The sequence below is a fragment of the Oncorhynchus mykiss genome, chromosome 30 (genome assembly GCF_057628025.1).
Source record: "Oncorhynchus mykiss isolate SJ-2025 chromosome 30, ASM5762802v1, whole genome shotgun sequence".
NCBI lineage: Eukaryota > Metazoa > Chordata > Actinopteri > Salmoniformes > Salmonidae > Oncorhynchus > Oncorhynchus mykiss.
The window spans coordinates 31,719,433-31,730,015 of record NC_143051.1 but is presented as its reverse complement, the minus strand read 5'-3'; the positions used below and the strand labels follow the sequence as shown (position 1 = coordinate 31,730,015).

Here is a 10,583-nt window from a genome sequence, read left to right as displayed (position 1 = left end):
ATCCTATTATTAGAATCACATTGATGGTCAAGACAATAAATGGAACAATTAAGCTGTGTGAGAATTTGACAAATATACTATTTTATTCACTTCAGGTGTTTATAGTCTTTATACACACACAGTATGTGACACATAATTAAGCAATAAGGCCCGAGGGGGTGTGGTATATGCTAACATCCCACGGATAAGGGCTGTTCTTAAGCACGAAGTGCCTGGTGGTATATTAGCCATATACCACAAACACCCAAGGTGCATTATTGCTATTATGAACTAGTTACCAGTAAAAATAGGCATTTTGACATACGGTCTGATATTATTATTTTTTTACCTTTATTTAACTAGGCAAGTCAGTTAAAGAACAAATTCATATTTTCAATGACGGCCTAGGAACTGCCTTGTTCAGGGGCAGAACGACAGATTTGTACCTCGTCAGCTCGGGGATTCGATCTTGCAACCTTCCGGTTACTGGCCCAACGATCTAACCACTAGGCTACGCTGCCGATATATCACAGCTGTCAGCCAAACAGCATTCAGGGCTCGAACCACCCAGTTTATAATCCATAATACAAACACATTTTAGACTTTTGTCTCTGCAATGCTGCGCACTACGCAGCAAGAAGAAGACATGATGCTCATGAACACTACCAGTATATTAACACCTGCAGTTCAGTACTCCAACCACTTGTGTCCCCATGAAGATTAACTTCAAAATAATTTAAGGTAGCTGTTTTTTAAATTAATTCGCATATTTGCTATGTTTTTTTCTTCAGTTTTTCTGAAATATCTTTGGTTGGCATATTATACGCCATGTATTTTATGTATGTAACTTGGTGCTTGACATCTAAAAAATAGTTTCCCCCCTGTGGCTAATACAGCTCGTGACATCATTGTTTACAGACTGGTAGAGGAAGTGGAGTAAAGCGAAGTCAAGATTGCGAAGAGACCGTGGAATGTAAATATCATGCCCGTTGTCAGCCAGCGAAGCTCGTTAATGTGGACAAGTCGGTCAGTATCTTTTCGTAAAAATCTCAATTTGCTCTTGATTGGACCAACACCTGTCTAAATTTCACGACGTTTTGCCAATTTACGCTGTCAACTGGCTTTGATGGTAAGTTGTTTTATTTTCTGCTGGTCAGCTAGCAAGCTAACAAGCTGCCACCATCATCAAGATATTTGTTGCATGTTAGTGATGGGCGCTACCAACTTCTGAGCGTCAACACGAGGGTATAACGTTAGCAAGCTATGGTCAGTAGCCAGTTCTGGTGTCACTTGACAGATGCAATATTTTCTACCACGGTTTTATAGTTCCGTTCTCAGTATTTTGTCAACCCCAGGGTCAGGAATGAGATGTGTTGTTGGAGAATAGCGTATTATTTCACGGACTGATCACTGATCTTTTTCTTGCAGGTCTGGTACAATTTAAGAGTATGGTTACTCGCATTCTGGGACGAGGTTAAGATGACAACCATGCCGCGTTAATATCCTAAAAACCTACGAGTCATTCATGTCACAAGACAAGGGGCAAGCTTGACTAGCGCCATCCCGCTCTTCACTTGTTTTCGCTGCAGCTTTTCTGTCAGTCTTCAATTGGTATATTCCCTTGTATCGTCAGGAAAAGCACAACTTTTATAACTAGTTAGATAAGTTTTGCATCCCCCCCAAAGATAACTTTGCTCTAGTTTGCAGCTGTAGCTTGCCAGAAGCTATCAAACCAAACCTATTTGACAGGGAGCTGTAGGTATCTTACTCTATAACGTTAATTGACAGCGGCAGTGCTGAAAATGATCTATAAGATATTTGTTGTTAAAGTTTAAATGTGTGTATATATATTTTGTGTAAAGATAATTATTTATTTTTTGTTGGAGGAAAGCTTGTAGTTTTACACTTGCACTAAATTTACCAGAAGCCCATGTGCAATGTTGAAAAGATAGCCTATTTGTTATGACATCCCACACTTGAACTGAAAGAAAATGTGCAAGTAGATATTTAAGCCCGTATGAAATCCACTCTCTCTTAGTCTGTATGACATAAAACAGACAGAGCCACTGTGGATTCTGCTGTAGCCATCCATCAACCCCGTCTTGCAAACTAAGGACACTGTTACTCAGGAATGCCAGGGAACTGATCATCAAGATTTCCTTCAAGGTTCACCTATAAGGTCACTGCCAACTTTTAAATCTGGGAATATACTTAATGTAAAGGGCTGAGTTTGTTTTTCTATTCGTATACAACCTAAGCCTGAAGTAGTCTTTACCGACGACTTGGCCTTATTTTCAGTTGATTAAGTGCTACATTGAACATTGCCCAGCTATGGCGGATTCTGGCACAGAGATAGTTGGAGGAGATCTCCTGAGCGTTGTCAAAGATGACTGCTCTCTGACAGAGGCCATTTCTAAAGAGGGCGGCCTTACAGCAGGATCGTCTGCGGCTAAAGAAATCCACGAAGCAGAGCCCTTGGACCATGAAGACTCCACCAAAGACCCATCAGTTAAGACTCCAATTATGGAAGCAGAAGGTTTTGACGGATACAGGGAAACCTCACTCACACCAACCACCACGTGTGCGGCCATGTCTGAAAACGGCACGACAGAAGACGCTCGATCCACCCTGCAGAGCCAAACTCTGACAGAAGGGAACGGGGAGAGCTCGGAGGCCACATTTGGAAGGTCAGACGAGTATAGCCAGTCAGCAACCACCGACTCCGCCTCCTTCTCCATCCCCAGCCTAGAGTTCTTTGAGGGCAACAACGGGAACGACGAGCCATTGTCCTCCTACTCTGCCCTGGGCGTCGAGGGCAGCTCCCTGTCTGCCGACGTCCCCTGCCTGGCCGACGATGTCCTGGTTGGCGTCGCTGCTGCCGCAGCCACAGGAGGGGCCACCGCCGCGGACCTAGAGCCCATGATGCCGGCCTACTACTTTGTGAAGTGGATCACCTGGAAAGAGAAGAAGACCCCCATCATCACACAGAGTGAGAACGGGCCCTGTCCCCTGCTCGCCATCATGAACACCCTGTTTCTGCGCTGGAAGGTAAAGTCGGACTGTAGAACCAGCTAGCTGGGACTAATGGGGTCCGTGACTACGCATCTCAATCGTCTTAAGTGGCTTTAGGCCTACTTCATCTGCACTGATGTCAAACCATATGATAGGGGAAAGCACTATATTGGAGGACTATTGGGGGATTTTGCATTCACTGGTCCAGATCGGTGCAGATCAAAGAAATGAGCCAAGAGAGGAAGCCACTTTAGGCTATTGAGATGCACTTTTGCTGTTGAGGGACTTCAGTGGCCTTCTTAAGGTGACTGAGAATAAGGATGAGATTGACACACTCTGAGGATGACACAGCCGAGGTGTGTAGGCAGGCCAGAATTAGTGATATGACACTGGAGGGAGGGAAGTTTCTAGAGTCAGGAATTACAGGTTCATGTTGGGGAGTTGTATTAAGAGAGGACAGAGGACTTCTGAATCCAATAATCTTGTTTGTACTATCAACATGAAAGCAGTCTGTCACTTTTAGCTTTTAAAATCAAGCAACGCAGAATTAAAGTTTATGAAGGGCCGCATGTCTGTGTCAGAGAATGCATTTTTTTTGTGACAATTTCAATTTATTTTTAAATTTATTTTGTTAGGGGGGGGGTTAGAGGTACAGTATTCCAATTCATATATAATTTCATATTCCCTTCATATTACATTTCTTCCACATATATTTATTTCACTCAGAAGAGAAAAAGCCCTCCCCATTCCACCCATTCCCGTGGGCCTGAAAGTAAAAAGATACAAATAGGTATATATATGTGTGTGTACGTGTTGGGCTTTATAGTTTGTTTCTATGTGTGTTAGGCTTTAGCTGAGATCGTTCTTCAGAGTCAAGTATATTTGTCCAGGCCTCGATTGTTCCTTGACCAGCACCATTCATTCTAATGTTATAACTTCCAATAACATCTGTATCCAACTTCACAGAATCTGTTGATAAACAAACATGGATCAAGGAAAGGGCTTATGAATGAAAATCGTGTGTGTGATTTGTCCCCAGGCCAAGCTACCTGCCCAGACAGAAGTTATCACCACAGAGGACCTGATGGCTCACCTTGGTAAGAAACATGTGTATTATTATTACGTGTATTATCTGCACTTCCATACAGACTTTAACACTGAAGCTATTGTATTTTTCACACATTTATACACTGAGGTTGTCACTGGCACATGAAAATGCAACCAATGCATGAAAGAACAGGCAACTAAAGAGGTTGCTTATTATCAGGCCGTAAACAAAAGCTCATCCCTGGCCCTGTGCTCCAGGAGCCAAGGGCTTACGTCATTGAAATATCTAGCAGATTTGATAAATCTGACCATTACCATAGGGGAAATAAATTATAACACACATTCCTGTTTGGTCTCTGACTGTCTGAGAACCACATTATCGTTAAACAACCCACAATTTGTCTTTCTGATGTTTCTGCCACAGGAGAGTGTGTATTGTCCATCAAACCCAGGGAGAAGGCTGAGGGAATGGAGCTCAACTTTCAGCAGGTAAACTCACCTGTATTTAACACACAAACACAGCAGGTAAACTCACCTCTGTATTTAACACACAAACACAGCAGGTAAACTCACCTCTGTATTTAACACACAAACTCAGGCCGGTGTCTGTCCACTTACTTGACACTCACTTATGTGTGTTGTCAGAACATTTTTCTGAAGCTGTGCGCATGCGTGTTTTTCTGCAGGTGCTGTCTTATCTATTTTGTAGCTGTGTGGCACAAAATCGTTTGTGGTTGAGACTGAGTCATTTTTAAGGGGAAGCGGAGTTCACTGCAGAGGCAGAAGCCACACAGGGGCTGTTCTCACAGTAAAATCAGCTGTGTCATCGATGCTAAGCCTCACCAGCTGCCACTAGAGTACAAGAATAAGGAGTTTAGGGAACAAGGATTAAAACATACTATACTGTACCAAGGTGGCAAGATGGTGCCTGTGTGGATGCAGCCAATTAACTTAATGATGTGGTCATTAGCAGCTTTTTAATACAATGTGACTTACAGTCAGCCCATTCTATTCAGTATGTGTGGCTGACTGCAGGAATCAAACCCATTGTCCTTGGTGTTGTAAGCACCATGATCCAACCACCTGGCTCTGACACTTGAAGCTCAATTAGATGTGCTGTTTCGACTGGAAAGCTTTTGTTTTCTGACATCAGAGCTGTGGGTGTGTATAACCACAATCTGGTTCATTATTCATGGCTGAGCTCAGAGGATTGTCATTCGCTGCTCGACAGTGATAAAGAAACTATAGGCAAAACCGATGTGGACCGGTATGATTGAGTGCCGGTCCCTTACAAGCCCTTGTGAATTTTGTACAACAAGATTAACCTGCATATTCGCTTTGCCTCTTCGCACATCAATCTAATTTCCATACCGTACATGTCACTGGAACCGTGGTGTTAACCATATGAGAAATCAATCTAGGAACAGCTGATACTGGCCTTCTGTGCAACCAACTCTACGTGTCATGCATGTACGATTCCATTCCAGCTCAAAATATGAATTCAAAATGGTCTGATCTCCAATTCACGAAGTTAACCTTCGTTCAATCTCTGAATCGACTGTAATCGAAACGGAAGTAACCCCCTGACCCTGGTTTCCAACTCAGTTTCCAACCTCTGTATGATATGATATGTATTTTTATCTTTGATTCCGCAGAACATGAGCGATGCCATGGCAGTCCTGCCAAAGCTGTCCACGGGCCTTGATGTCAACGTGCGCTTCACGGGCGTGTCAGACTTTGAGTACACTCCAGAGTGTATCGCCTTTGACCTGCTGGACATCCCACTCTACCATGGCTGGCTGGTGGACCCTCAGGTAAGCGACATTGTAGAACATGTGAAGGTAAAAGCCCTCCTTTCACAATTAATGCCCCAAATCCCTTGTTTTGGGCATCAGTTTCAAAATATTTTCTTTCTCCAGAGCCCTGAGATGGTGGCAGCGGTGGGAAAGCTAAGCTACAACCAGCTGGTAGAGAAGATCATTGACTACAAGCATTCGGCCAACAGCAGCCGTGTCAGTGAAGGTACAGGACTTTCCAAATCCTTACTTCACATACATTTGAGTTGTCACTAACCCTTGTCCTGGTGAGCTACACGTGGTTCAGACTTCAATTCAAGCCCAGCTCTAATAAACTGGTTTTATTTACGAGGGTCTTGATGGGAAGTTGATCATTTAATCCCAATTGCATTCTGTACTCTCTCCCCCCTCTTTCTCACAAGCATACATGTTCACTTGGCCATTTCCTCTGTAATACAACCATTCCCCTTGCTTTATTATGCCTCTACTTCTCCATCTCCTTGCTGTCAGGTTTGGTGGCAGAGCAGTTTCTGGAGTCCACAGCGACCCAGCTGTCGTATCATGGACTTTGTGAACTCAACACTACGGCCAAGGAGGGCGAGCTGTCTGTGTTCTTCAGAAACAACCACTTTAGCACTATGATAAAGCACAAGGTGCGTGTGTTTGTTTACCAATCTATAGTGTGTGTGTTTATCAATCTATAGGGTGTAACATATAGAACCTTGCAGATAGAAATGTAATATATAAAACAGACTATTCTACATGAGGCACGTAGCACGTTCTGTAACGTTCCCTCCTCGGGTGCCCTGCAGTAGCACAACATTATCTAAAACGCTGCTCACTCCCCTCCAGTGAATTACTTTTGACCCCACAGGGCCACCTGTACCTGCTGGTGACAGACCAGGGCTTCCTGCAGGAGGGGGGGCTGGTGTGGGAGAGCCTGCACAATGTGGAGGGTGACGGCAACTTCTGCGACTCAGACTTCCGCCTGTGCCACCCGCCCCAGAGGAGCGTCCCCGTGACACAGCCCGAAGACCTCACGCCCCAGCAGCAGCAGAGACAGATCGACCAGGTCAGTAACCCACCCCACTCCACCACACAGCCTCACCGGTTTCAGTTTGAGGATACCTTTTATTTGAGAAGCACCCAGATGCAGTATCTAATGCACTACTGAGACAATCTCCGTATCTTAAGCTGCATCTAGATACTTATTAAGGTTTTTTATGGGTAGAACTGCCACGCTGTCTGTGTCTAACTTGATCCTAACTTGAGATCTCTATGTACAGGAAATCATGCATTGATATTAAGGATTTAAGCCTCTCTGCACATTTCCATGACTACACGTTCACTCACCCTGTGGTGTATGCTTGGTTGCCAGGACTACCTGGTGGCCATGTCTCTGCAGCAGCAGCAGGGGGTGGCCCCGGGGCCCCTCAGTGACCTGGACCTGGCCAGACAGCTGCAGGAGGAGGAGTACCAGCAGCAGCAACAACAACAAGGAGGTCCCTCCCAGGCCCCAGCACAGCAGGTAACCAACCACACTGTCTGGGCATATACTAGAAGGAAAGAGACTCCTCTTTAGGCTTTAATTCAATACTTCAACAGTATGAAAGATAAATACAATACACCAGTATAGACCAGTGGTATTCAAAGTTGAGGGGGAACTGCAGTGGGGTCGCCATATTTATTTTTGTCCAAACTTTAAGAACTAAAATGTAAAAGTAAAGATTATTGTATGGCATAATACACAAATGTTTTTGAGAAAGATTTGAAAAATGTAACTGAGTAAATGTATTTATTTGTTTTAATTTGGGTAAGCAATGAAAATGTAATGAATTGAAGGTTATTTCTTGATGTAAAAATCTACATGTTCAGATTTTGAAGATTTGTCATTCGATTTGGGGTGGGGTCGCGAGAAATTATTGTGGTAAAAAATGGGGTCCCCAGAAATTCTGGTGGAAAAAGTGGGGTCCCTGCTGTAAAAAGTTTGACCACTGGTATAGGCGATTGGTAAAGAAACAGTGCCCACTGGTGCTTTTTCAATTACACTACAATTTATTTGAGCAGAAAACACATTCTCTCACCACAGAGCATTATTGTACTTTTCTGGTACTGGGCTTCTGTTATCTTTGATTCACATCTGCTGAAAAAGTCCCATTGATCATCACAAAATACCTACATAGAAGCTTCTCCACTTCCTTACTCTATGACGGTTTGTTTTGCTTCAAGGTGAGAGGTCAAGCGGCGGCCCAGCCGGGAGGTTCGAGGAGACGGGAGAAAAAGGATGATTCGGACTGTGCCATATTATAGCGGCATCTAAACTTACCCTAGTCTCCATGATCTCCCTATGATTTTAGCCTGCCCTTCTTTGCATTAAGCCAACCCCTAACACACACACACACACACACACACACACACAGAGAGTTAGGGGATTGTGCCCCTGCCACCTCAATGCCAAACCCACCCCTCACACTGTTTCCTTTGAACATCCAGGCCAGAAGGTGGCAGTACTAGTCACGCTTCGCAAAACCATAGAATAGAATATAAATGTCAATTGAGGCACCAGACAGGAAATCCTTTGCAGTTGGTGGGTTGCCGCAGCTGAGTTGTCCAAGACCCATTACAACCCAGGTAGAGTCATGAAACACATCTGTAACAAATGTGTAAAGAAAGCTAAGATCTAAATTAAAGGGCAGTCACTACAGCTCAGACCAGATGATGTATCTTAAAATGGATAATGCAGCTTTTTAAATTGTGTATAGGAGATGCAAAAAAGTTTGGTTAAAATTAGAGCACAAAGACGCTCCCCCCCTCTCTGCTACACTCTTTTGCCATCCTCACAGCCTTAGAAAGCCCGGGTTTTTAAGCAAACTCTGGGGAAGTCGCCATCTGCATTTACGCCATGATGGAAACTCGAGTACATTCCTGTCCTATACAGAACGGTGCACAGTTATGCTTGGCTCGAGGGCCCGAGACGAGGATTCTGCGAGCCCAAACAAAGATATGGCTTTGAGGGCTGAGTTCCCAAAGGTCCTATCTGCTAGACTAAGCATTGGCCTTACTTTCCCTGTCCGATAGTGTACTGTGCTGTAGTTAGTAGCAGGGAGGAATTATGCAAAAGGTGAATGGATAAGGACAGTGAAGGTGTTCTTCTGGAGCATCTGTTATGGACGATTTAAGACCAGTAGGGGGCGGTGTTAAAGATAACTATATGGGAGTAAGAGAAGTCCCATTAAAGGTCCAATGCAGCTGTTTTTTTTTATCTCCATTTAAAATTGTTTCTGGGTAACAATTTAAGTACCTTACTGTGATTTGTTTTCAATTAAAATGGTCAAAAAGAAACAAATAGCTTCTTAGCAAAGAGCCATTTCTCAAGCAAGGATTTTGATAGGACCGTTTTCCCCTCCCCACTCAAGACCATGTTTGATGTCACCAGGCAAGCCAAAACTTTCTCATCACAGAATGACATTTCAGGCGGTCTTTTCAAATAGCCCTTATTACTAAAACGGCATTATAATCTTTCAGAATTTCACAATATTATTCCAACCTCAGTGTGGAAATATATAACACAGGAAAAGCACGTTGACTGCACTAGATTTTTAAGCAAACCTGGCACTTGAACCAACTGTAAGAAGTCTGCATTTGATTTACAGTACTTAGGAACAAAGGCCAGGTCAGGCGGTTACTGCAGTTTTGCAAAGGTCAGATATACAAGCCCTTTTGAAGTAGCTTTAGGGTGGAAGGGCTTTTAGCAACGCTACAGTACTAGACCACACCTTGACGCCAAGTCTTAATCTTCGCCACTTCTTCATTTGTATTTAATTTTTCATGTCAATAAAGGAAAATCTAAACAAACTGTCATGGTGTCCAATGACTCATTTATTGTCTGGTGAATGTCATTATTTCACATCAACTCATAAAACCAGCTCCGTATCCTTATCTGCTGTTTTCACCTGCAAAACTTCATTTTCCAGTTCTTGTGGGATAGTTTATGTTAAAGGGGTACAGTGGAACTGGACACTAAAGTGGAAGTTAATCACACGCATACAAACACTTCCACTTGTTGCAGGACCATTGCATTTTTTCAAAATCAATCATAGGTTTTTCTTGTTTTAGCTTCTGCTCTTGCAGCCTCTTCTGGCTTTGTTTTTGGTTTCTTCCTTTCGAGGTCCTCCTGTTTCTTGTCCACTTGAACCCGTGTTTGTGTAAGTTTGTCCCACTCATTCTCTCAAAAGCAGCCAGCTACTTCGACTCCTTGACCCTTTTATAAAACATTTTTTATTGAAAAACCTCTCAACTTCTCTGCCCCTCTTTCATTTCCATCTTTGGATGGGAGTCCAAGAAAGGCATTAACACCTCTTTTCATGACCAGATGAATCCTATCATCCCTTTGAGGTCACTTGTTAAATCCACTTCAATCAGTAGATGAAGGGGAGAAGACAGGTTAAAGAAGTATTACGCTTTAAGGCGTGTGATTGGGCAAGAAAAGAGCCTTTGAACGGGTTATGGTAGGGGACAGACGCACCGGTTTGAGTGTCAACTGCAATGCTGGTTTTTTTCACACTAACAGTCCCCGTGTGGATCAAGAATGGTCCAAGGACACCCAGCCAACTTGATACAACTGTGGGAAGCATTGGAGTCAACATGGGCCAGCATCCCTGTGGAACGCTTTCGACACCTTGTAGAGTCCATGCTCTGGCGAATTGAGGCTGTTCTGAGGGCAACACAATAAAAGGTGTTCCTAATGTT

The 10,583-nt window shown here is 43.6% G+C and overlaps 1 protein-coding gene across 4 annotated transcripts; it reads left to right on the top strand.

Moving 5' to 3' along the window:
• Window positions 1-684: 684 nt before the first annotated feature.
• On the top strand, window positions 685-9,689 carry mindy1 (MINDY lysine 48 deubiquitinase 1). 4 transcript variants are annotated; one of them, XM_021560473.3, is made up of 10 exons: window positions 685-1,108; window positions 1,408-3,027; window positions 4,031-4,088; window positions 4,463-4,527; window positions 5,694-5,852; window positions 5,958-6,060; window positions 6,345-6,487; window positions 6,709-6,906; window positions 7,213-7,362; window positions 8,064-9,689. In XM_021560473.3, the coding sequence occupies exons 2-10, from the start codon at window positions 2,311-2,313 to the stop codon at window positions 8,142-8,144; spliced, it is 1,674 nt and encodes a 557-aa protein (XP_021416148.3). In that variant the 5' UTR covers window positions 685-1,108; window positions 1,408-2,310; the 3' UTR covers window positions 8,145-9,689. The 4 variants fall into 4 exon arrangements, with proteins under 4 accessions (XP_021416148.3, XP_090084516.1, XP_036827582.1 ...); XM_090228390.1 differs by having other exon boundaries at window positions 723-1,005; XM_036971687.2 differs by lacking the exon at window positions 1,408-3,027 and having other exon boundaries at window positions 723-1,005.
• Window positions 9,690-10,583: the final 894 nt, after the last annotated feature.

Bases quoted from the DNA above. Each gene is read 5' to 3' on its own strand.
- mindy1 (XM_021560473.3), top strand. From the start codon at position 2,311: ATGGCGGATTCTGGCACAGAGATAGTTGGAGGAGATCTCCTGAGCGTT. The intron at 4,089-4,462 runs GTAAGAAACATG...TTTCTGCCACAG, and splicing joins GGACCTGATGGCTCACCTTG to GAGAGTGTGTATTGTCCATC. The intron at 6,907-7,212 runs GTCAGTAACCCA...CTTGGTTGCCAG, and splicing joins AGCAGAGACAGATCGACCAG to GACTACCTGGTGGCCATGTC.